The sequence below is a fragment of the Rosa rugosa genome, chromosome 7 (genome assembly GCF_958449725.1).
Source record: "Rosa rugosa chromosome 7, drRosRugo1.1, whole genome shotgun sequence".
Taxonomy (NCBI): Eukaryota; Viridiplantae; Streptophyta; class Magnoliopsida; order Rosales; family Rosaceae; genus Rosa; species Rosa rugosa.
In genome coordinates, this window is record NC_084826.1 from 8878277 (window position 1) to 8903959 (window position 25683).

At 39.0% G+C, this 25683-nt stretch overlaps 5 protein-coding genes across 5 annotated transcripts; 4 read left to right on the forward strand and 1 right to left on the reverse strand.

Moving 5' to 3' along the window:
* The first annotated feature begins 238 nt into the window (after positions 1–238).
* Positions 239–5604, forward strand: LOC133723491 (phosphoinositide phosphatase SAC8). The gene is made up of 20 exons (XM_062150337.1): positions 239–629; positions 735–809; positions 1129–1256; positions 1342–1433; positions 1608–1665; positions 1814–1870; positions 2047–2078; positions 2220–2302; positions 2402–2508; positions 2742–2828; positions 2918–2995; positions 3145–3209; positions 3465–3563; positions 3681–3780; positions 3913–4021; positions 4097–4169; positions 4254–4347; positions 4480–4554; positions 5038–5104; positions 5219–5604. The coding sequence occupies exons 1-20, from the start codon at positions 458–460 to the stop codon at positions 5344–5346; spliced, it is 1779 nt and encodes a 592-aa protein (XP_062006321.1). The 5' UTR covers positions 239–457; the 3' UTR covers positions 5347–5604.
* Positions 5605–6405: 801 nt separating this feature from the next.
* LOC133723495 (PHD finger-like domain-containing protein 5A) lies at positions 6406–8993 on the forward strand. Its single transcript, XM_062150341.1, has 2 exons — positions 6406–6542; positions 8338–8993. Exon 2 carries the CDS (start codon positions 8364–8366, stop codon positions 8694–8696), a length of 333 nt encoding a protein of 110 aa, XP_062006325.1. The 5' UTR covers positions 6406–6542; positions 8338–8363; the 3' UTR covers positions 8697–8993.
* On the forward strand, positions 6407–7967 carry LOC133723494 (uncharacterized). The gene is made up of 2 exons (XM_062150340.1): positions 6407–6542; positions 7060–7967. The coding sequence occupies exon 2, from the start codon at positions 7155–7157 to the stop codon at positions 7785–7787; it is 633 nt and encodes a 210-aa protein (XP_062006324.1). The 5' UTR covers positions 6407–6542; positions 7060–7154; the 3' UTR covers positions 7788–7967.
* Positions 8994–9193: 200 nt separating the features above from the next.
* LOC133723493 (protein RESPONSE TO ABA AND SALT 1-like) lies at positions 9194–10897 on the forward strand. Its single transcript, XM_062150339.1, has one exon. It carries the CDS (start codon positions 10109–10111, stop codon positions 10805–10807), a length of 699 nt encoding a protein of 232 aa, XP_062006323.1. The 5' UTR covers positions 9194–10108; the 3' UTR covers positions 10808–10897.
* A 708-nt stretch (positions 10898–11605) lies between these two features.
* LOC133723334 (acyl-coenzyme A oxidase 4, peroxisomal) lies at positions 11606–16035 on the reverse strand. The gene is made up of 13 exons (XM_062150143.1): positions 15876–16035; positions 15553–15654; positions 15006–15112; positions 14779–14856; positions 14556–14679; positions 14283–14356; positions 14126–14185; positions 13853–13962; positions 13480–13639; positions 12904–12980; positions 12634–12805; positions 12461–12553; positions 11606–11911 (listed from the first exon to the last, which is right to left on the reverse strand). Exons 1-13 carry the CDS (start codon positions 15895–15897, stop codon positions 11780–11782), a joined length of 1311 nt encoding a protein of 436 aa, XP_062006127.1. The 5' UTR covers positions 15898–16035; the 3' UTR covers positions 11606–11779.
* Positions 16036–25683: the final 9648 nt, after the last annotated feature.

Consider the following 25683-nt stretch of genomic DNA (forward strand, 5'->3'; position numbering starts at 1 on the left):
ACAGTAATATATCAATACATCAAGAAATAAATGAAAGTTGCACTCTTAATTGCAAATACGTGTAGGTAACGCCCAACTGTCTAGTCTTCCTTGCCCGCCATGCCATCACAGGCCTCTCATTTTCACCAAACCGCCACTTTGCGCGCTCCAATAGCCGCCACGTCATTCACTCCCGTCACCACCGTTCTGTTACAAATCGCTACCAAAAATATCAAAATCATTGAAGGAAGACATAACTCCATTGGATAAATCTCAATAATTATTGGTGGGCAATAACGTCATTTCCGGTATAGTCCAGCTCCAGCGCACCCTCTGACTCTGAGAATTCGTTAGATTGGTTACTCTTTGAGTCTGAGAGAATAATGCAAAATTTGTAATCCTCCTCATTCTGTTGTTCTCCGATCAATTAACGAAGGCGAGATCATTCAAATCTAGGGTTACTGGAACCCCGTGGGAAATGGACGGTGGATTCTCTTCTTCTTCTTCTTCATCTTCCGGCGGAAACTTCAAGCTCTACGAGCAGTTGGAGTTGCAGGAGTTTCCGGACAAGTTCGTCGTCAAATCCGTCGAAGCTCCCGATCAAGGCTTCGTGATCGCCCGCCGCGACGGGACTATCGAACCGCTTGACGGTAAGAAACCTTTCGTTTCGTCGTTTTTTTTTTCAATAGCTTATAAACGTTGCGTTTGGTTCTGATCGGAATCGGAATCCGTTTTTCTTGTTTTTGATCGTGAAGGTGATTCTTCTTCTGCAAGTCCGTCCAAAACGTCGACGATATATGGAGTCGTCGGAACGATCAGATTGCTTGCAGGTAATAGCTTCCCTTGGCTTGCTTTGATGAGGTTTTATAAGCGTGCTTAGTAACAATGAGCTTTAGAAAATGTGGTTTTGCTGCTAATAGTATGTGATCCTGTATATTGAAGTTGTTGTTAGAAACTTGCATCAAGAAATTTTTATGGGCAATGATGTTTGTTTGCTTCGAATAAAATAGAATGATGTTATTTTTGCCTAATTTTTGTGTTTGGTAGCGGTAAAATCTGTTTTTTTTGGCACAATAATGTGGCTTTGCTTCCAATAAAAAAAACAAATTAGCATGGCTTTTGCTGTTTTTTTTTATGTGTTTGGTGCAGGAAATTACTTGCTTGTAATAACTTCTCGGATAGAAGTTGGGAACTATCTTGGCTTCCCTGTTTACCGGGTGACTTCTATGAAGTTTCTTTCCTGCAATGAGGTGTTGAAGCTCTCAACTGCTCAAGAAGTAAGGTTTTGTTTCTTTACTTCATATAAAAAGCAAATGTGAGTGTTTCTTGGAGTTTTATTAGAGGCCACATCTCGTTCTGCAGAAAAAAGATGAAGCTTACTTCATGGCTTTGTTGAAAACAGTCCAATCAACTCCAGGGCTGTACTTTTCATATGAAACAGATTTAACATTAAAGTAAGTTCTTATACCTAGCACTCAGTCACTAATTTCAAGTAGATCACCACTATTGCCATACGTTTCCAGTGATTTTTCTTGACTATTTCATCCAGACGTGTATCATGTCAACTTTTGCTTGTCCTTTATCATATCAGTTTATGCTAATTATATGTGTTTGATTGTTTCTACCAGCTTTCAGAGAAGACGCAAGTTGATTGAAGGTTGGATGGCCAAACCATTATGGAAGCAGGTTGGTGGAAACTCGGAATTATGAGTTTACTGTGAATTGATTATTCCCTGAAAGACTATTGAAAGTAATCCATGTCAAGTATCATAATATGTGACTAGTACGATTGGTCAGAATTTTTGAACTTTAAGTTTCCTTTATGCATTTTCAGGCTGACCCTCGATTTGTTTGGAACAAAAATCTTTTAGATGAGCTTATCGAGTTCAAGGTAAGATTTTCCTACTGCCATTAAGGTATGATTAGTTAAAAATCTTGGGAGTCTTTTCTCTTCTGCCAAAGCTAAAGCATCTTTACTTATATCTTTAAACAAAGCATTTTCCAAAAGTTTTTAGTTCCTGAAACTCACGATTCTTTTTTTAATGCACATTAACTTTCTTGTGGCAGCTGGACGGGTTTATTATTCCTCTTCTACAAGGAAATATCCTCAAGTCACTGATTTCCTTCTCTATTACTTAAATTATCTACCCTCCACACACACACACACAGATTTGCCTCCCATGTGGTTAGGTCATATATTCAGCTGGGGGATGGTATACTGTGTACCTTAATCTAGGTTTAAGCTTCCAGACTACACAGTTGAAGTTAAAAGACTTGCCTGTCACACTTACAATATTCTCAAGGAGGTGTACCCGTCGTCTAGGTATATTTTCATACAGATGATTATTCCTTTTAGTCATTGACGTGTCTATATCATTGAGATTTTGATATCTGACCATGACATTATCATATGGCCACATAGGGACAAGAATGTGGAGAAGAGGAGCTAACCTTGAAGGAGATGTAGCTAACTTTATTGAAACTGAGCAATTGGCGGAATTTGAAGGTTTCAAGTCCTCATTACTTCAGGTAATTCCCATATTTAGGTTCAGAAAATAATTGTTGTTCGAGGTCATTTTACTCGACAGTTCCATAACTAAGTATGGTTTGGTTAGTTACTATTCTCTTCCTTTGCCAAAATAAAGCACCAAGTATACCTTGGGATGATTATGCATGCACAGTGAAATAGTGTTGGGTGAAGATGAAACTTTCTGGGAAAGTATAAAGAAAAACTCCATAACAGTGTTTCATATGTCTTTCAGATTCGGGGTTCAATTCCACTTCTTTGGGAGCAAATTGTTGACTTGAGCTATAAACCACGACTTAAAATTATTGATGATGAGCAGACGGTAATTTTTTGTCCAAAATAGCCTTTTCTTCTCACTTCATGGTGCTGTTTTTTTTTTTTTTTGATTGAGATTTTCTAACATGGCTACAGTCAAATGTAGTGGAGCGACATTTTCATGATCTTTTCCAAAGATATGGAGAGACAATAGCAGTAGACTTGACTGATAAAGTAAGGTTTATTCTCTTTTACTTTTTACTTCAAAATAATTTTTTCCAGATGGATGTATGTCTCATACTTTATTGTTTTAATTGTTATGCGATGTTTATACTGTCTCATATATTTGAAATTTTATAACTTTTCCATTTATTTATTTGTAGCATGGTGATGAAGGTGAACTAAGCAAGGCATTTGCTAATGAGACGCAAAATCTGCCAAACGTGAGGTGACCATTTTGCACTTTTATTTATGTAATTATGTTGAGATCCCCAATTTCACCTAGCTTACTATATAGTCAATTCTAGGCTTCTAGTCTTTCATTTATTATTCTTACTAGATAAACCCTTAATTGCCTTCCTTTCTGTCATTTATAATATTATAACAACATCAACTGTGGTTTTTCGCCCTAAATTATTTATTGATTGGCTATGGAAATATATCAAGGACTGACATCCTATTTTTTCTTTAATTTTGATGGCAGATACGTTCCATTTGACTTCCATCATATATGTGGCAACTCAAATTTTGAAAACTTAAAGGTCTTATACGAGCAACTATCAGAGCTACTTGAAAAGCAAGGGTAATTAAAGTAGATAAATTCTTATGCTTTATATCAGATTCATTTAAGTATGCCATAATCCAGGTATGCTGGCTATCTGTAATACTGTTTTTAATCATTACTGTTCCAGCTGAGCAGATACTTTCTTGTTGATGCGGAAGGAAACATACTGGAGGACCAGAAAGGAATTGTCAGATCTAACTGCATCGACTGTCTTGATAGAACAAATGTTACCCAGGTTTCTAAGAGTATCATCTAGTCTAATTGCTTCTCATGACTTGTGGTGACATATAATGATAGCATGCCATACCATGAGTAAAATGAGCTTTAATATAAATTGATTACTGCTGCCTTCAAATGTAATTTGCAGAGTTACTTGGCTCAGAAGTGTCTGGATGCCCAGTTGCAGAGGATGGGAGTGCTTGATTCAACTGAGTCCATTACTGTGTTTGATGAAGAGTATCAAAAATTCCGAACATGTATGGATTTGTATTATGTATTTATCCTTCCATAATGAGTCACTAGTTGTCTATTATTCTAACTCTGTTGTTTAGTGTGGGCTGAGCATGGTGACGAGATAAGCCTTGAGTATGCTGGGACTTACGCCTTGAAAGGGGACCTAGTTAGGTAACTCCTATCTAAAACTATGATTTTCAAGAATCATTGTCAATATGCAAATCTTTTTGTGATATGTTCTTCACATTATCACAGGTATGGAAAACAGACATTTGGAGGAATGATTAGAGATGGGATGAGTGCTCTTTCAAGATATTATTTGAATAACTTTCAGGATGGTATTCGGCAGGTAAGCAGCTAGCTGCCTCTCTCTCTTTCTCAATTATATAATTAGTCCTCAATAATTGCTCATTGGCCTGAAAGAGTGATTGCTAATTTACCATACATGGCTGTTGATTAGATAAGTTTCAAATGTGTTCAGGATGCTGCTGATCTTATTAGTGGCCACTATACTGTTAGGAGGGATGGTTCAGTACGCCAGATGGAATCCTTTTCTGTAAGTACTCTTTTAATGAGGAGTTTCTAAGAAATATAAGTGCCCTAAAGTATATTATATCTGTGTCATTTTTCAGTTCCTGGCAGTTGTACAACAAAACAAATCTCTTGGGTTCATCTTAATCTTAATGGAAGTAAAAATAATAGCTCACTGACCTCATCACTTTTGGAACACAGTTATCAAACATCTATTTTAGGTTCTGATAGTTGGGAATTAGGTCAAGGGTCCTGCTGTATCTATTGAAATCAAATTAGTTAGAAACCTGAGGTCTTAACAATATGGGGTTTATCAGTAGGTCCTCTACAATAGTCATGTATTAACTAGGAAGGAAAAGGTAAAATTTGATTCTGGCCAAGTTTCATGCTCATTTTGTCTGGTTTCCAATTAATTGTTCTTAGATGGCACCGAATGCTAGTGACCTGTGTCGTTTTTTAGATTTGGAACTGATGGTTGAGTTTTTACTGGATAAATGGTATATTGCAGTATCTACCGGTGGCATCAGCTTTGCTAATCGGAGGTTTGACGCTGACATCTTTCACACTTCAGCAAGGTATTACTATTTCCTGTCTTGAAACTTAACACATTGGAGCTTTTTTTTTGGCATAAGTTCCACTTGATGTTCACTATCCAATTCAGAGTCCTTAAAACCCTATCTGTATTGCAGCGGGGCGAAACGCCCACCAATTTATGAGTTCTGTACTTTGGGCTGGAATGACTGCCGGATTAGCAGCAGTGGTGAAAGCTAATGGAAGACAGTTCTGTTCTAGACCTCGCTTGTGCGGACTTGTGTAACTATTCTGAGATAGAGCTACTAGTTGTTTAAATTGTAGTTCTCGAAAACTGTACATTGCCATTGTGGCATTGTTGTTTTAGGCTTCTTACTTTGAGATAGAGCTACTAATTGTTTGCGAGGAAGTGCCATCTGAATTTGGAGATTTCATTACGTGAACTTGGGTTGACGATTGACCCAAAAAGAAGGTGTATAATGAAAACTAGAAACTCACTTTGAAGTACCTAACTACCTATTAATAGCATAACCTCATTTGAAAAGCTTCTCCAATGTTTCATTTCAACTGTTTGATCATTATTGGAGCTCTTTTTGGGGCCATATGATCTCAAAAAAGAGAGATTTTAATTTTGAATCTTCTTTGGCTTTTCTTTTTCTGAATGAGGAGATCGTAAAGAAAATAGAAACTTCATTTTTTAATTTTATTCCTCTGTATTCGTTCGAGTTCTTTTATTTTCTACAAAATCTTAAAATGTGAGTGTGCTAGTAATGGTTCATTCTGACGGCCCATCATGAGCAAGTCATTGTATTGTTCGCTGAATTGCACAATGTATGACGTTTTTAACTCAAAAATTGTTTTATCATAATATTAGAGAGAGAGATATCACAGAACCAAATATTTTTTCCTCTTTTGATAACTATAGGCATATAAATCCTTCCAATCGGGGATTGGGGGAGGGGGGATATGCTAAAACAACATTTTCAAAGTAACTCTCAATTCAGTAAGAGTCCAAAGTAAAATTAGTTTGATACTTAAATGCCTCAATCCTCAATTCCTCATACATGTTTCTATATAATCAAAATGAACAAGAACTTGTTCACTTACAGTTTTTGATTCGTAAATATAACTACCAAATGAAAAACCTATCTCAACAAGAAACCAGGCTTGCTAGACACCAAACTAAATCTGAGCTATATTCGACCCTTGACAACCTATATTGTCAAGGGTCGAATATAGGTCGAGAAAAAAAGAAGAGTAAAACAAAAATAAAATAAAAAAATTTGAGGGCTCAAAATAAGAAAATTTCTAAGATAAAGGACCCAAGAGTAAAAACAAGGGGATCAAAATTAAGAAAATAAAACCCCTAAAACGACGTGGTTGCTGGGTTGGGATTTTGACACTCACACTCAATCTCAGTCAGTCGTGCCCTAATCTCCTCCTGTCTCACAGTGAAGAAGCAGCTCCTCTTCTCCAGCCTCGGTAAGAATTACTGTTAACTGATTCTTCTTCTTCTCCTTAACGAGTTTCTTGAATGTAGAAACTGCTGCTTTTCTTTGATTTTTCCAACTATGGATGCGCATTTGATTTATCATGTTTCTACATCTCATTTTCTTTGAATTTATGTTATAATTTTTTCTCTTCTGTTCAAGTTATGAACATTTTGTTCGATTATGTGCGGCGTCTAATCTCGCTGACGAACATGTCTCAAGCTCAGAATTTCCCTTTGTAGTGAAAATAAAATGAAATTGGGAAATGGATAACCATCACAAGCACCTAGATTTTGAAGAAGAAAAATTGAGCCAAAAAAGAAATTAGGGATTTTTGGATGATGTTAATATGGGAGAATATTTCTTTCTTCTCGGGGATGTTGCTCTCTTTGTTAGTTGTGGCCCCTTGATGAATTGATCTTATAAATTATACCACTTTGGAATAATGCACATGGAATTGGAATTTATGTAAGTCTCGATTGTTGATTCATTCGCTATGATAATTTTAGGTTTGCATGGGTTGTGAATATAAACATTCTGGCTAAACATTGTCCGGATTTGTAGACGGTTATAGAGTCATACATACGGTCTCTCTGTCTCGATCATGGCTTGTTCCGTGGCTTTCCCTATTCCTGTTTTGCATCCCCGGGGCTGCAATAAATTTTTGTACCTGAGCAACCCCTGCATTTCCTTGCCAAAGCTTGGCTACAGTTCACTGAATCACAACCGATTTCGACGATTGTCTTCGATCGATGGCAACAACTCTGGTAGTGGTTTGTCTGATTCTGAAAGCTTGTCCTTTAGACCTGAAGATTCAAGTGGAAATAGTGATAGTGGTCAAGGACGCACTGCGACATCCAATGAGACTTTGAAGAAACTGAGGAGATATGGGATTGCTGGATTGTTGTCATATGGGTTATTGAATACTGCCTACTATCTTACGACATTTCTCTTTGTGTGGTTCTATGTTGCACCAACACCTGGAAGGATGGGTTACCTTGCTGCTGCTCAGCGATTTCTTAAAATAATGGCCATGGTGTGGGCTGGTAGCCAGGTTACTAAGCTTATACGAGCTGGAGGAGCCCTTGCTCTTGCTCCTTTTGTGGACAGGGGATTGTCTTGGTTCACTATCAAGTTCCATTTTGAGTCTCAGGGAAAGGCTTTTGCGGCAATTGTTGGAGTTTGCTTTGGACTGGCCTTGGTTTTGTTTTTCGCTGTAACATTGCTTTGGGCGTAAAGCCATTTCTGGCCTGTTCTCAGAGGGTTGTATGGAAGTCATTATCTTATGATATTGGCATCTTTAGAATTCTTGTCTAACTGTTCCATTCTTTTGTTGTTACTTCCTTCATCAGCTTCTTGTATTTTCACTTGCTGCATGCTGCAGTACAGCTAATAATTCAACTACCATTTAACATTCCAGCTTGTTAGTTCCTTTCCTGTTGTTACACACACCTATAATGTTATTTGCTGAAAGTCAGCAGATATTCTTGTAGTTTTGGTTTGGCATCTTGAATTTAGTATTGAGATTGTTCAGCTTGCAATTATTGATGAACATATCTGATACAAAAACGTATTTATGACATTAGTGCTAAAACTGTTTAAGACTGTTGTTTGGAAACGTTGCTTTCATTTGCATTGCTCCTGGCAATTTCTCTGGAATAGGGCTCTAATTTTGTAACCCATTTATCAACAAGTTTCACTGGTCATTTTTAGTTTCTATCTTATGGATTTATAAGCTATGATGATGGTAAAGCATTGACATTGGTACTTATGGATTAAAATTGCAGGACTAGCATAGCGTTGTTGCGAGAACATGGCAAAGCATCATCCTGACCTGATTATGTGCCGGAAACAACCAGGAATAGCTATTGGAAGGTTGTGCGAAAAGTGTGATGGTAAGTGTGTGATCTGTGACTCCTATGTGCGTCCCTGCACACTGGTTAGGGTCTGCGATGAGTGCAACTACGGATCCTTCCAGGGACGTTGTGTTATCTGTGGAGGTGTTGGAATTTCTGATGCTTATTACTGCAAAGAGTGTACTCAGCAGGAGAAAGATAGAGATGGGTGTCCAAAAATTGTGAATCTGGGAAGTGCCAAAACAGATTTATTCTATGAACGGAAGAAGTATGGTTTCAAGAAAAGGTGACCATTCGGAGGTGAAGTCTTGCTTAGCTTCGTGAGATCATTTTGTTGTGCTCAAACATTGTTGCTAGCTTATATTACTATCAGGTGGATTTGCTTAGGAAATCTTCTTATTGATGCTCCATTTGTCTTTACGCATATTTTACTGCTCCAGTGGTTGGCCCTTTTGGTTGCATTTTCTTGTGGAATATGTTTCCATGGCCAGTCTGTGACATCTAGTTGAGGAATGTAAAATGTTGAATCAGTTCTTGATCACTGTTGTTACTCAGTGACATCCATCCATGAATTACTTAGGTTTGAAGTTTTGCAGTATCCAATCCCACACCATATGTGATTTTAGATTCCATTGATGAACTCAGCAATTTCTCCGTTACACGAGTTCCAAAATGGGTTATATCTTTGTCCATATTCACTCTACTGACTCAGGTTCAAAGTTTTGCAGTATTCAATCCCACACCATACGTGCGACTTTAGAGTCCATCGATAAACTTACCAATTTCTCTGTTACACAAGTTCCAAAATGTAATCTTTGTCCAGATGCACTCTTGTGATTTTGGCAAGCGACGAAAGTTCTTCCCTACAGCCGTCGGTCGTTTTATCATCTGCTACATGTTAGTAATGGCTGTAGGGAATGAGATTGCGAGATGGCCCCATATTTTAGAAATGCCTTCTTGCTTCATACCGAAATTGAGAGATGCTGCTGAATGCTGATGAGTTGATAAGCTCAACAGCTCACTCAAATCTCTTATCAAATCTTCTTCTACCTTTCTCTGATCTTAGCCATAGCCATTAACCCACTTGGTCGTAGGCTCGTAGCAATTACAATTCAAGGCTCCTTCTTCTGAGGGTTAACACAACTGAACCCGATGACTTGGCTTCACGTTACCTCGACACTCTGCAGCCTTGAGACGTGCTGCCCAGTCCGCCAAACCCAAAACCCACAACCCAAACCCGAGCCATTGGCTTTGCTCTGATATCTGCAATTGTGGGTTTCCATGGATGGAGTTAAATACCACAAACCCTTCTCTTCTCTCTCTGATATCTGATCCCTCCCTCTCTCTCTCTCAACTAGACGACAATAAACACCGAGCTCAAGTAAGTTCAGTGCATGAGTCGGTGACCTGTAAGAAAATTGCGTAGTTTTCGCCACCGATTAATCACTTTATCCTACTCCATCTTCTAACCCCAATGGCGTCCATTTCCACACGTGCCTTTGAGGCACTCTCTCACTCTCTTCTTCCCACAGAAACTTGCATATAAGTATTCCCTTCACCATAACAACCCAACAACCATTGCTTGCCGCCAAAGCTAAAAAAAAAAAAAAAACCAAACCCCACAACCCAAGTTTTCCCCCAACCCCAAATTTCCCTTTGTCTCTGTTTTGTGTTTGTGACGATTTTCTTCACTGTTTTTTCTATGACCTCATTCGAGGCATTCTTCGAGGGCTGGCTGGTTCGGCAAGAGCACTACTTGGACGAACTCCAATCGGCCCAGCAGCGAGCCCATGAAGCCCGCGACGTCGATCTGAGAGACCTGGTCTCTCGGGTGCTGCTCCATTACCGGCAATACTATGAAGAGAAATCGAGACTTGCGCAGAGAGATGTGTTTCTGGTGTTTTCTCCGACTTGGTTCACTTCGCTGGAGCGGGCCCTGCTCTGGATCGCCGGGTTCAAGCCGGGTCTGGCATTCCGGCTGGTCTCGGACTCCGTACCCGACTTGTCCGAGGACCAGCGGGTCCGGATGACCCGGCTCATGGAGGAGACCCGGGTCGAGGAGCGGGCGCTGGATGATAAGCTGGCCAAGATTCACGAGAGCGTGGCGGCCCCACCGCTCGTCGACGTGGCGCGTCGCCACGCGCGGTGTTTGGACGGTGAGACTGCGGAGGAGGAGGAGGCGGCGACGCGGTCGTTGAAGTCGGCATTGGAGGGCGTGGTGGCGAATGCGAATTTGCTGAGGGTCACCATAGCTACGAAGCTGGTGGAGATGCTGAGCGGTGCTCAGGCGGTTCGGTTTTTGGTCGCGGTGGCTCAGTTTCAGCTCAAGATTAGGAACTGGGGATTGGAGAGGGACGCAGCCGAGAAACAGCGGCGGTCCGGCGGAGGAGGACGGTGGTAGTTCAATTGTTTAGAAATTGAGTCACCTTTTTTTTTTTTTGTGTTTGAGGATTTTGATGAAGAGAATATATGTATGTCATTAGCATAATTTCTCATTTGTATATAATTGTTAATTACAACACTAATACGTCTCAGCCATTTTTCTACAAATTCCAGCATTCCAAGCATGTTAGATTCATCAATTAAATTTTCCAGAGATTCATCAATTAAATTTTCCAGTTAGAAATGTAAATGATGATTGGATTCACCAATCAAATTTCACAATTAGAAATGAATTGGTGGTTTGATTCACCAATCAAATTTCAGAGTCAAAATGTAATTGATGAGCCGGACATTAAACCAACAATGTGTCTCCAATTTTTCAGGCAATTTTTGAATAATGGAGATGTCCAACGGCTCCATTTTCCCGGGAGAAGCAGACATTTAGGAATAGAAAGTTACAAAACTAGTTGCTTGTGACGTTTGGCTACATTTCGAGTCGTTAGCTTTACCAAACCAAACGACTTTTGGTGCACTCAACTGTAAAAAAAGGTGACGCTGTTTTTTTTTGTTCATTACGCCTCAACAGAGAATTTGCTTGTGTTTGAAGATAGGCATAGCTTGTGCATGACTAGATTTGGTTGGGGTCAGAGACTTTGGTCCATACAGACAGAGGCACAGAGCTGTGCAACCTTGACTAGATCTCATTTCCGGAAACTTTAGGCTGGAAAATGCGATCTTCAAGATTTTGTCCTTTTGGTGAAAAATGGGTTCACCAGATTGATTGGATGCACGAACCTGGTCATCAGGCATCGGAAGATAGACAAATACACTTGTTATTAGAACTCTTTATTTTCTATTGTCAACTATTCAACACTAGAAGTCTAGAATGAACAATACAAGTCTGTCTGTCTGTCTTATTTAAACCGTGTTGACATGAGACAACAGTACAACACCAAGTTTTCCAGAGTTGAGATCTAGAAAAGTAATGCTGCTACAGGCGGCTTCGTTTGCTCAATGCAGCTGGTTTGAAGCTGGCAAACCCAGTGATTTCCCTACCTGTGACTAGGCTGTTGATGTCATAGGTGCCTTCGTAGGTGTAGATGGGTTCCAAATCACAGAAAGCCTGCAAGGTGAGACCAAAAATATCAAAGATGATCAGAAAGTCATAGAGAGAAATGTGTGTATCTAACAAAACCAGTGGCCAACATATAGTCCCCCCAATACCATGTTGAAGATCCGATGCATTCAGATTCACTTTCTTTAAAACTGAAAGTATGGAACTATGTTTTCAAAAACAAAGGACAGGGACCAAAGAATAGGTATAAATGTATCAAAAACAAAGAGCAGGTTTGATAGTGAGAAAATTTAGAATCTGGATCCTATGCTTGATTTTCACTCTAACCGTGTATTATAAATTCAAGGGTATGTGAGCAAAGAGGAAATTAAATCACAACACATATTGGGTATGTGGATGCGCTCATACTCAAATAATTGGATTTTTACAACATGGCTAGAACTGAAACAATATTAAATAAGCGCAGGAAAGAATCCAAATTCAAAAAATTAAACTCAAATCCTTTTAATCTTAGCTTGAAATGTGTCTAGTTTCCTCGTAATCAAATATTTTTTCTATCCCATACATAAGTAACAAACTAAGCGATGAGAATGAAACCTTTGCAACTAGAAAATCGGATAAGATTCCATTGCCGCCAAGCAATTCCCTCCCTAGAGCAACAGTTTCCCTTGCTTTCACACTGATCCATGACTGAAGATGTACCAAAGTATATAAGATTGGATACGAAACATGATAACTGCAATAAATCAGAGGATGCAGTTTTGTCTCACCTTCCCCATGCTAGCCTGACCCGGAGTCATTTTACCTGTCTCATACAACTTGCAGAGGCGCCAACCAATAAGTATCATAGCTTGAACATTACCCAGCATATGAACAAGTTTCTCTTGGTTGATTTGGAAAGCTGCTAGGGGTGCTCCAAATTGTTTCCTCTCCTTCAGATACCTTTCAATCCCTCAAAGATCAGACTAGGTAACATTGAAAAGCTTGAAATTACACTTAATGGCAGAAGGGGGAGACAGAGATGGGTAAAATGTTTATACCTGTGGCACATATCATAGACACCCATAGATATACCAATAGGTTGCCAGCAAACCATAACACGGGAAACAGCAAGTACCTGTTTTCCGTAATTCAAAACAGGCAACATACAAACAATAAGTAATCATTAAGACAACACTCATTTTTTATAATATGAAACAATGAGTTCATATGTACAACACAGGTGCATGCCATTTGGACAAGTGTAAGAAATGAGAGAGCATAATGAGGTAAACCTCTTGAAGATTCACTAAGAATGAATTACTGGATAGAGGAAAACGGAGTAGCAAGTTTGCTATATTTCTCTATGGAAAGAAGATTCTGAGTTAAAAGTGTCGTTTAATGTCATCTTATTTATCAAGCCTTAAATCTCAAAGGGGACATAGAAGTTGCAAGAACAAAAATAAACCCCCTAATGATGTCTATGGTGTTGTCTTTAAATTTTACATCAAATCAAATACTCTCTGCTTTTCTTTTATTGTCAGATAATAAGGTTGAGTATGAATTATATTCATGCTCAAGGTGCACAAAAGATAGAATTTTAAGCAAGAATTTATTTTCTTACAGTTGCATCATACCTTGTTGGTATCCTGAAAAGAATTAACACCAGGTAACCTGTCCTCATCAGGGACAAAAACTTGCTTTAAGAGAATATCTCCATTTTGAACCATGCGCAAACCAATTTTATTTTCTATTTTTGTAGCTTTCAGTCCAGGGACATTCTTGTTTACTATATATCTGAAACAGAAGCAGAAAACTGGTGATTTTTGCATAAACCAGAGCATCTAAATACCAATGCATTACCCAAAAAAAAAAAAAAAAACCAATGAAATATGGATGAAACAAGTAATGAGAGAGAGGAAATATTATACACTTCAGCATTGCTTTGAAGCGTAACAAACAATTTTCATCACATATAGAGAATTTGTTACACATTTATTTTTTACATACCCATTGATCTGATTTGTTGTTGTATTCCTAGCAAAAATAATCAACACATCAGCAAAGGTAGCATTTCCTATCCAGCGCTTTTGGCCGTCAAGCATCCAACCTCCTTCCACCTAATAATCCCAATTACACAAGAATATGTGATATAGCATGCGATTTAAGACCACAATCATAGTTTTAAATGGATCCAGAAGCTAATAGAAACAAAAACAAAATGACACTATATTGCCACTTAATAGAAATAAAGAAGAAGATGGGAAGGTTGAGAGTCTTGACCTTTGTCGCTGTTGTTTTCAAGGCGCTTGCATCACTTCCATAGTCAGGCTCAGTCAAAGCCTGTATCATGCAGAAAAGCAGATTTGAGTATCTTGGCATTAGCATAAAAGGACGTAAACACATATTCTAAATGCTATGCTTTAAAGGAGCATTTTACCCAACAAGCTACGGTTTTTAACTCAGCCAAAGACGGTAAATATTTCTGCTTTTGAGCCTCTGATCCACATAATGCTATTATTGACAGCAAGAAAAGAGTCAGACCAAGTCACAACTTATCAACAGCATTGTTTGTATTTTGGGTGCATGATAATAAATTTGTATTTCCTTTCGAAAGTAAAGAAGTAGGTATTAGTCAGTAAAGTGAACAATTAATCATTTGGTTATATTTTAAGTTAAGAAACTCCAAGTACAAGATTTTCCAAATTCTCACCAATAGTGAGCATTGCTAGTGATGAATGAACTAGGATGAAAGTAGAACAGCTAGCATCAACTCTAGCAACTTCTGCTGTAGCAATAGCACTTGCTGTAATAGAAAGACCGGGACACCCATAACCCTGGTGCCAAGAAGGTCCAAAACAAGTTTAACAACCCATCCTCCAAATCATGAACTGTAAGTCATTTAACAATAACAGATAAAGGCATCCACTACCTACCTTGATTGTGCCCCCAGCAATTCGCAAGGCACCAAGTTTAGGAATAATATGAAATGGAAACGCTGCCTTCTCCCAATACTGAAAAATTAAAATTCCCAGATATATCTCAATATTTATGGATTTGAATATATCTGAATTACAGTCTACTGACTGTTTATAATTTAATAAGTACACAAACGATCATATGGTTCTCTCTCAAAAACTTTTGAGTTTAACAAAAGGTATACCTCCGCCATGATTGGAGCTACTTCTTTCTCTACAGACTGTCTTACTCTCATCCTGAGAGCCTGCTCCTCAGGCGTCAATAGGTCATTAGATTGATAATAGTCGGAAGCTGTAAATTTTCAAGGTCACGAGATAATAACACGGGAAGTTAATACCTGAAATCGCCTAATGGCTTATATAACTACAAATGGAACTTGCAACTAAGCAAACCTTTCACTGCACAAAATACTCAACAATAATAATAATAATAATAAAGAAGGGGAAAACAAAAACAAAAAGAATAAATATGACGAGATTCGAACATGAACCATTCTCAAAAACAACAAAGGATGTACAAATGTTTATGTTCACACGATGGATGCATAAGTAAAAATATAATCACATATATACACACGTACATGAACATATGCACTATATATTTCAAACAAGACTCTCACAACATTACCATGTCGGTGTACCAAATTGTGCTGCAACTGAGAAAAATTTCTCAAATTCACAGGTATGCACATATGTATGCATAGACTATAGAGTGATGACTATGATTCTTACTGCAAGGAGGAAATATAGCCGCCGGAGTTGCTTGGGGGAAAGCAAGGGAGACATCCAATGCAGGTAAATTGAAATAAGTAGTCCTCGCTTTGTTAGCATCATCTGCAGTAGTGATCATCACCAAAACAACAGTTACCGTTAACCCCAACTAAATCACAACACTAAAGCAGCTGATCAACATTGGAGACTTGGTTCAGCTCAAGAATCAAACAAAAAAGAAACCAGCTTTCCCCCAGTCTCAAACTACAAGTGCCATAAATTACTGATCTTTCAGCCTCTCGCGAAATAGCTCATAGTAAAGATTGAACTGAATCGTGGGTTACCTTGATTTGGAGGTATTGTCATGGTGAACTAGACTTGGGCTTTTTCAGTGCTTCCGGTTCGTTGCGATATTGTTGAGCTCCAGACGGGGGATATGGCGGATCAGTGACGATTTGGCACGCAACTCGAAGCTTTTATATGTTATCTTTGTAATCATCGGATATTGCCAAAAATTGTAATTATCGGGTTATTGGACAAAATAGTAATATGGAAATTTCACATGAAAATGAGAAAGTGTGGATTATTAGCAGCCGGATTTGGCGGGGAAGATTCAGAACACCGAAGTGCACTTACACTAACATGAATGAATGGCTGAATTACATTAATGGGTCCTTGACCCAAATCACCAAAATAAGAAAAAATTATCCCACTTACCCCAGCAACAGTTTTTTGTTCCCACTTACACAATATGACCATTTTGCCCTCAACACAATTACGGAATTACAGCTGCTGCCACTCTGTCTCCTCTGTCTCCAGACGACTCTCTCTCTCTCTCTCTCTCTCTCTCTTTCTCCAGACGCTGGTTCTCTCTCATACAACTCTCTCTCTCTCTCTCCCCCCCCCCCCCCGTCGCTCCACTCTTAGTCAACGACGTTCTCACCGGCGACGAAGTTACCGATAGCGACGGCGATCGGAGCCTCCAAATCTAGATCGAGACTCCTCGCCGGCGACCGGAGCCTCCAAATCCAGATCAAGACTCTCTCATCCTTCTCAACCCGACGCCTCCGATTCCAATCGACAAGGCCTAGCCTTGATTCCGGACCCGAAGACAATTTTGGTGACTGGCAACAGAGGAAGATGATCCACATCGCCGGAAGACGATTTTGGTGACCGGATGCCGATGCTCCAGAGCTCTGTCCCCGATTCGTCGTCAGGGTCAACGTCATCATTTGAGATTGGAGAGCCCGGACGTCTCCGACGCTCAACTCAGCTCTCCGGCGCTCGACTCAAGCGGGTGGCAGTGGAGAATGATAATCCGGGTGCCCAGAGCTTTTCTCTGGGTGCCCAAATCAATTTTTTTTTTTTTTTTTTTGTTGGTAAAATGGGGCACAGGGCCCAGAATGAGATAAAAATGAAAAAAAGAAAACACCTCTATTGGGGTAATAGAGGTCTGTTAAAGGTCTATTGCCTCCTAATAGACGTCTATTGGGGGGCAATAGACGTTTTGAATTGATGTAATCTCCTTGTTTTTTTGTTGTAATCAAAGTTTTATTTGTCTAAATTTAGGGAGATTAGTTCTCATTCTGGCGACTGAAAGTCTTATTGGGGGGTAATAGACGTCTATTGGGGAGCAATACACGGCTGATAGTCGTCTATTGGGGGGCAATAGACGTCTACTAGGGGGCAATAGACTATTGGGGCAATATACGTCTATTGGAGAGCAATAGAGGTCTATTGCCCCTCTATTGGGGGGCAATAGATGTCTATTGGGGGCAATAAACCTTTCCGGTGAGGTTTTTAGAAAAGTCCGGTGGGCGTTGGCCGGTGACCGGAATCCGGCGAAAGTTGGCCGGAATCCGGCGACCGGTGGCCGGAATCCGGCGACCGGTGGCCGGAATCCGGCGAAAGTTGGCCGGAATCCGGCGACCGGTGACCGGGCTCCGGCAAAGTCCCCTATGGTTTCTCTCTCTTCTATTTTCTCTCTCTCTCTCTCTCTAAGTAACAAAGGTGAGGGTAAAATGGTATTAAAAAAAAAATAAAAACAAAAAAAAAATCTTAATGGGGTATTAGGGAAGACCTCCTTAGAGTGTTTTGGGTAAGAGGGAATTAAAAAAACTTAATGGGGTAAGTGGGAAAAAAATATCTAGAAATGGGGTAAATGGACAAAAACCCTACATTAAATACATTTTTTTGTTATTAATAAAAGATTGATTATAAATAATAAATAATAATTCCCAGTATGCGGTGCCATGTTTATAATGTTCCCAGTATGAGGATTCAGAACATTGAAGTGCACTTATACTAACATAAATGAATGGTTGAATTACATTAAATACATGTTATTAATAAAAGATGGGCTAAATACAAATTACTACCCTGTGGTTTAGGTCCAAAATCAATTCAGTCCCTGAACTTCTAATTTCATCAAAAACACCCCTGCACTTTCAATTTTGATCTAATAGGTCCAATTTGTTAGTTTTCCGACAATTGAGTTATTTAACTTGTTAATGTGGATTATATATGGCCTATGTTTTATGATGCGGTGTCAAGGTGGTCTGCATTGTCAATTTAGGAGTGAGTCCTACTATTAAAAATAAATAGTTTTTCAACAAATAATCCAACTATTTGAAAGAATATTAACGAATTGGACCTATTAGATCAAAATTGAAAGTGCAGGGGTGTTTTTAATGAAATTAGAAGTCCAGGGACTGAATTGATTTTGGACCTAAACCACAGGGTACTAACTAGTATTTAGCCCATAAAAGATTGATTATAAATTTAATATATCATGAGGAAGTTAATATTCTCTAAACCCTAGACCTGCACTCGCTTTCAATCGTGTTCGATCCTGTCCAGCTGCACCTCTGCGCGGGCGGTGGCTGTCGGCCTCGCCTGCGAACGGTGTGTGTGGCCGGATGGGTGGTTCTAGTTGATGGTTTGTGACGTTTGTCAGTGGCTCTAAGGTTGGGGTCTGGCGGCGTTTGTTCTCGTCTTGCTCATGTGATGGGGATGGTTGTACCGGGATCTGGATTGTGGTTATGGGGAAGGATTGGTGTGGGGAAGATCCATTGCGCGGCGGTGCCACCATGGAGGAGGGGAAGGTTGGAGATGGGTGGTCTGTTATCTGGATTAGCGTTGCGATCTGGATGGAGGCTGTTTGAATCTGGTTTCGTGGAGGTGGACGGCGTCCGACGACAATGAAGCAGCGGCGACGGTGAAGGCCCACATCGATGGTGGAGTAGCGGGAGTTGTGGTGTCACACCCCGAATTTTGAATAATTAAATTCAAATCCGAAACGCGAGAACAAACAATACAAAAAAAGACTCTTAGAAAATTTTTCAAATAAACTAAGCGACAAACAAACTGAACTCACAATGTCAATACTGACTCATTCTTTAGAGTCACATATTACATTACAGATAGTTTACAAATCAAACTGAATGACAATTCAATAAGTAAACACACCACCACAACTCACTACCCAGCGGAAGACTTAAAACTAAGAGCACCCTTCCACGTCCACGCCATCGAACGTACACCTCAGCTTTGATAATGATCACTCGATATTCAAACCTGCACAATAACCCCTACACCATAGAATAGTGCACCGGGAATGTAAACAACAAACCCGGTAAGCCTTTCAGCCCGTATGAGTAAACTCAAATAAAGTGACTCACGTCACGCATGCTTATAATCTCTCAATTCGTGAGAAGAATTAAAGCAACAACATTTAATTTCACAAAACACAACCAAACATACAAAACCATCATTCAATATCATGCTCACGTAAGTTAACTCATATCAAAATCAACATGCTCTGACTCTCGACTCAAGCATCCAATTTCACAATACTTCAACGAATCAATTAAACTCAATTATGTTTTATACATTTTAAAACACAACGAACTACAAAATCAACCTTCATTTAACTCAACAAAAGTAGTTGTCATCTCAGTGACGTTTCAAATCATATTCAGTCTTGACAACACAACCACGAAATCACACTTCTTTCCTCTCAACATAAAGCACTTATCAACCACGAAAATCATTTTATATCAAAATATTGTTTTAACTTACCCATGAACCGTTGTCGATCAAGTTCATATATTTTAAAACAAATAATTTATTTTGATAAATATGATTTTGCATGCTAACAATTAAATCTACTAAATTAAAACATAACTACTTTATCAACCGAAACACCGTGAGATTTACTCACCTCTAAATCCCGCTGCGTCTTCTCTTACAGCCGAGATAAAGTACAGAACACACTCCATCAATCACCTAAGTAGAATGCATCACAACTTAGTATACGGATCGAAAACGATTAAAGTTCAAACCCCCGTTGAACTAAAATCCCCAAAAGTAATGCCAATCGAGGCGAAACTACATCCGAGACCACCAGAGGCCTCCAGAATACTTATACGATCAATATAACAAAACTACAAGTCAATTGGACGGCCGAATCCTCACGGATCGAAAGCCGATCGAACCGAAAACCCTAAAACTTGGAAAATTCATAACATGCTCATACGATTTCCAAAAATTACAAACTATATATCGAAATGCTCGTATCGACGAGTAGATCGCACTGAGGAGCAGAAACTGCCCCAGAGGTCCCCGGAGGTGGCCGGAAAAGGCCGCCGGAGTTAGAGGCAGAGCCGCCGCCGACCACCGCCAATAGTGTCGGGGCCAGGCTGCTTCTCTTCGTTTCATCAATCTTAACAACTTTCATAACTATCACAAAGCTTGAATAGAAGTAAAAGGGGTCGAAAATCGGTGAACTCGAAATTTTCCCAGTTTTCCGGCGAAGCTCCGATCTGCTTCCACGCTCCACTACAGCCTAATTCCTTCTAGGAGCATCATCAGCGTCCTCAGGCGATCCCAGGGTGTCCAACAACTCGAGCCATGGTGGCCGGAGAAGGGAGAAAACCGCGTTGACCCAAAACTTAGGTCAGATCGGGTTTTCATTGTTGCGGCGGCTACAGGCCGAGATAGGTTGCAAGGTGGGCACGGGGAGGTGCGCAAGGTCGAGGCGAGGCTACCCCAAAAATTTCACATCCAAAGGTGGCCGGAGGAGGAAGAAATGGCCGGAAGAAGAGAGAGGGCGATTTCCGGCGTCGGAAGGAGAGAGAGTCCGACTTTCCCAAAATGGAAAGTTCGAATTTCTGAAATAATTTCCGGAAAAATCTCATATATACCAAAATGGAAACTTTTTCTGATGGCCATAACTTCTTCATACGAACTCCGATTTTCGCGTTCCGCATGTCCACGAACTCGTATCGACGCGCTCTACGATTTCCGTGAAGGAAGTTCTCACATAATCTAAACGTATAAAAAGTCAACCCTTCAATCAAAGCATTCCAACAAATAATTGTTCGAAATACTTTCCGCTCCACCCTCGAACCACGAAATCGTACAAACGAACACTTTATTAATCCCAGGAAACATTTAGAAATTAATAACAAATTTCTGAGGTCTTACAGGTGGCGTGAGGGTACAGGCACGTCTCTGGGCTGGGCTAGAGAGAAGAATGTTGGCTGCCTTGGTCTTTTGGGATGTTGTTACTAGTGTTTAAGGGCTTGGTTTATTTTAATGTTTTGTTTTGTTGGTAATAGGACACTACCAAGGTTTCGGTTGTGGTATTAGTTGTTGTGTTAGGTTTTAGCTGTTGGTCGAGTCCACTACAGGATGTGGCAGAGATAATCTTTTCTTCGGCCTTCTAGTAGGTCGTTCCTATCTGGTTTTGGGTCAGCGAAAAAGTATGGCTGTGCCATAGACGAGCATTATTGGCCTTCTAGTGGGTCGTTCCTGTCTGGTTGGGTCGGAGGCGATGGCGTTTGGAGCAGGTGTGGATTGACGGTGTCGACAATAGGGTGTTGATGGTGTTGGATTTTCTTAGTCCCAGGTCTAAATGTCCGACAATCCTTCTGGTCAGGTTTAGGTCACAACAAGTGTTGACTTGGTCGATCAAAAGCTGGTCAGGAGGATTCTGGTTGGTGAGTTAGTGTTGACACAAGTGATTGTCTGGTTTTCAGAGTTCTTATCGGCTGGACGAAAGGTGAGATGTCAAGGATTCACTGCTTCTACGCTTGTTATCTTTGTCATATAGTTGTAGTGCAAGTTTGGAGTTGGTCATTATAGAGTTCCAGAGTGAAGTCTAGTGACCATTTCTGTGTAAGAGATGTTGCCTAAAACTCGTTGTAAGCAGTTCATTATTAATAAAGTTCTTCTTTGATCAAAAAAAAAAAAAAAGGTTGATATCATCTTATAAGTGTTGGATAATAAATAATAATTCCCAGTATGCGGTGCCATGTTTATAATATTGTGATTTCGAAAGGAGATTTTCTATTGAAACCTCCAAATTTACTCAGCTGACATTCTCTGCTTTTCACACCTCTTATCAAATTTTTAAATACTAAAATTTCTCACTGAGCCTCACTCAAGTTCCTAAAATAACTACAATCATATAATTTTCAAACAACCAGAATCCTAAAATACTAAATACACATATCTTAATGGCTCTGTTAGTGTTGTGCCCACGCCGCCCTTAATTGGCACCTTGTTACTCTCCTCCATCATAGATGGATAGCTAATCTGATCCTAATTTCATCAAACTCATTGAGTGAGGCTTCTGCCTTCTCGTCCAAGAGGCCATGGATTGCAATTTTGCTTATCAAGATATTAATTTCTCAGTCCCTATCTGTTTTTGGAGCCCCTATTTCGATGAGGGATGGCCTCTCAGGTTTGAGGAGGATGGTCAATTTCTTGGTTCTTTATTGTGGTAAGGCCTGGGCATTATGCAAGAGCAATGCGGTACCGCACTGGAAAAAGCGGTTCAGTTTCCGAACCGAAACAAAAGGATAACGTTTTGATACCAAACCACACCAACCCGCATTAATCCTAAACCCCCTCATACTGATGAGATCACCCAGACCTTTCAATGCCACTGTACCGATCGAGATTGCATGTATCCAGATCTGACTCTCCTATCCAGCTCTCCCTTCGATTCATGTCAAAGTCAACAGTAATTGATATGGTACCTTAGAACTCCCTTTCCCCGTTTCACTGAGAACTCGAACGCAGTCGCTGGTGAGACCCGGACGAATCGAAAGTGTGAGTGTTCGAGGAAAACAGAGTATCAGTATCGTTTTCTTTCTCTTCATCTTCACTGCTAGAACATCACCCATTGTAAAAGTGATTATTATCCATTGCCGCCAGTCGCAAGGCAATATACGAGCTTCGGAGCATAAAAGTCTGTCGCATAATTGTTGGGGACAAAACAAAGAGAACATAAATAAAAGAGATGGTAATAAAGAGACAGAGAAGAGAAGAGGGTAAAAGAGGAAAACTAAAAGCAACACTTAATTGTTTTTAAAAAATTAAATAAAAGAAATTAGGAATGCTACATGTCAATATCAAACAACTGCGTTTGATGGGAATGACAACTCTACCTTCAAAAGATGACGACCTTTAGGTCGGGGTCAAAACCTCATATATTATTGTGATATTTTTATAACTTAAAGTACCAAAGTTTAGAATGGGCCAAAGATCAGGTAATGTTTGCACTATATTTCCTAAGATTTTTAGCTCTAAAGTTTGTTCCCTCTTATGTGACTTGAATAAAAAAAGTAATACTCTTTTTATAACATAAGTAATTGCGTGAGGATTTGACATGTTTGCTTTCAAGTGCCTTACAAAATATGGTTGTCTTGAGAGTATTAATTGATAGAAATGAGACGGTAGAAAACTTTGTTAATTTATTGGATAGTCGAAAATATTAAGATTCAAATGCTTGAAATTCTTCAATTTAAGCTTCTGAGATCTTGACACCTGCTCAAAAGTTTACTGTCTGCTCAATATGAAGTGTTGTTGTTGCTTAAAGGTCTATTTTGAAGAGTTCAACAAGACTTGAATACAATTCATTGATCAATCTTTGATTTACGAGCTTTTTTATATATGACCACCGCTAGTGTTATGCAACAAAATCCCCTTGGATCACTAATAAAGGTAGGACATATGTATTTTTCTGCACCAAAATGCTTTGTTGCTCTTAGTGCCGCATCTCACCAACCTTTATTGAGTAACCCGATCTGTATACAACTTTACTATCATCATGTGTGAAGTTTTATCTCAAAATACTTGAACACGTTCCTTAAACTCTCTTACAAATGAATCACTCAGCTGTATATATTATTGTACATATATGTCGCAGTGGAAAATTTATTTTCCTGCGACACTGAGCAGCACAAATTCAACAATTTCTACAAAATTTTCCTAATTTTGGGATTGCCTGCACAAAATGTACTAAACAACTCTCGAAAAAAAATAAAAATAAAAAACATATCTCATGAGCATCCTAAATAGAGGCTCTCAAGGCTCTCCTCAAATTTTCTTTTCCTATATTTTACACTGAGCAGCACAGATTCAACAATTTCTACAATTTTTTTCCTATTTTGGGACTGCGTGCACAAAACGTACTAAACAACTCCTGATAAAAAAAATAATAATAAAAATAAACGTATCTCATGAACATCCTAAACAGAGGTTCTCATCAAACGCATCTCTTCTAGCATTTTGGTACGGATGGATGATGAGGAATTGTGCGTAGAACTTTGCAAAGCGTTGAACTTATCTAAGGTTTCATCTCTGGTTGAGCTCACAGAAAGTGTGGAGCTCTACCCCTTTCTGCTTGACCATGACTAGCTCTTGATATTAGATTGTTAGGATATCAAACCCTAACAAAGAAAATGAAAGAAACTAGAGAAAGAAAGCTAAGAAAAGAAAATGCAAATTCTTCATTGATAAATTTTTCTCCAAGAATACTCCAAGAATACAAGCTTTATAGTAGCTGAAGTAGCCACGTGTTGGAAAACTACAGAAGAATTCCAAAGTACAATATTACTTCTACAATGTCAAAACGGTGCACAACATATATAAGCAAAACATTGCGTTTCAAACAAAGCAAAAACTCCTAACTCGAACAGGAAAGCAAATCAACTATCATAACAAAATATAAACAAAGGAATGAAGTTACCCATGCGATTCTTTAAGTCCTTGAGATTAATATTCAATCCGAATTAATATTCTTAATTGATGGATCTCAAATGTAGTCTCCGGTGATTAGTATGTTTGCTAGTTCGACCGATCCATAAAATTTTATTATCAGAATCTGCCTCTCTATCACAAGGGCTTGCAAGGAGTAAACTGTTGAAATTAGAATGTAAGAGACTGAACTGTTTTTTCAGAAAAAGTACAGGAAGTAAACAATAATTAATCTTAAAATTTTCCCAGTTTAACAAACACTGGTAAGACAACCTGCGCTTTACTGTGACTAGGAGTTTTTTTTATCTTGTTTTCAGACGTTGGATAAGCACATCTAATGTTAGCCAGTAAGAGTTATAAAGTAAAAGTCGTAGCGCTTACATTTTAGACAACAACTTGATATTTAAATGTAATTCATTTGTTGTATATATATTTGCTTCTAATATTTATTTATTTTTTTTGAAAAGATTTGCTTCTAATATTTTCTTTGGTACAAATATTTGCTTCTAATATTGACAATCATTTGATTCGTGGAATGGAAAGGTTGGGAAAGGAAAGTTGATCATTTCCTGTGTTTAGCACACCCAAGGAAATGAACAATTTTTCTGCATGAAGAGAAAATAGGGGGGGAAATGGATCCTCCCACACCCCATGAGATTCATTTTCCCTCATACTTTCCATGCATTAATTGCACATTAATTACCTACTCTAAAGATTATTTTAATGGTTGTTATTATCAAATTATCCAAGAAACTTTTAAATCTTGAATTGTTTATGTTTTGATAATAAGGATATTATTGAAAAATTGATGTTACCTACTTTCCTATTCATGCACAAACCAAACATCGGAAAGGAAAGTAAAATACATTTTGCGATTACTTTCCCAGTGTTTCCAAACATTGGTAGTGGGAAATTTACTTTCCCATGCTCATGAAAAAGACCAAGGAACCAATTTTATTTCTGACAACCAAACGAGGCCTAAATTCACACCCTTTCAATAGAAACGAAACTATTGAAATGAAACTGTTTCTTGTTAGCTACTCGTTTTGCATATTTTGAGCTCACCAGTTAGTTATCTTGACCATGTTTATTCTGGTAATCAAA

What these genes read in the sequence shown, in the direction of transcription:
- LOC133723491 (XM_062150337.1), top strand. Translation starts at nt 458, where the DNA reads ATGGACGGTGGATTCTCTTCTTCTTCTTCTTCATCTTCCGGCGGAAAC. An exon ending in ATGAGCTTATCGAGTTCAAG is followed by an intron (nt 1,871 to 2,046) that starts GTAAGATTTTCC and finishes TTCTTGTGGCAG; the next exon opens with CTGGACGGGTTTATTATTCC. An exon ending in TTGAAAGGGGACCTAGTTAG is followed by an intron (nt 4,170 to 4,253) that starts GTAACTCCTATC and finishes ACATTATCACAG; the next exon opens with GTATGGAAAACAGACATTTG.
- LOC133723494 (XM_062150340.1), top strand. Translation starts at nt 7,155, where the DNA reads ATGGCTTGTTCCGTGGCTTTCCCTATTCCTGTTTTGCATCCCCGGGGC.
- LOC133723495 (XM_062150341.1), top strand. Translation starts at nt 8,364, where the DNA reads ATGGCAAAGCATCATCCTGACCTGATTATGTGCCGGAAACAACCAGGA.
- LOC133723493 (XM_062150339.1), top strand. Translation starts at nt 10,109, where the DNA reads ATGACCTCATTCGAGGCATTCTTCGAGGGCTGGCTGGTTCGGCAAGAG.
- LOC133723334 (XM_062150143.1), bottom strand. Translation starts at nt 15,897, where the DNA reads ATGACAATACCTCCAAATCAAG. An exon ending in GACAATACCTCCAAATCAAG is followed by an intron (nt 15,655 to 15,875) that starts GTAACCCACGAT and finishes TCACTACTGCAG; the next exon opens with ATGATGCTAACAAAGCGAGG. An exon ending in TAGCTCCAATCATGGCGGAG is followed by an intron (nt 14,857 to 15,005) that starts GTATACCTTTTG and finishes TTAATTTTTCAG; the next exon opens with TATTGGGAGAAGGCAGCGTT.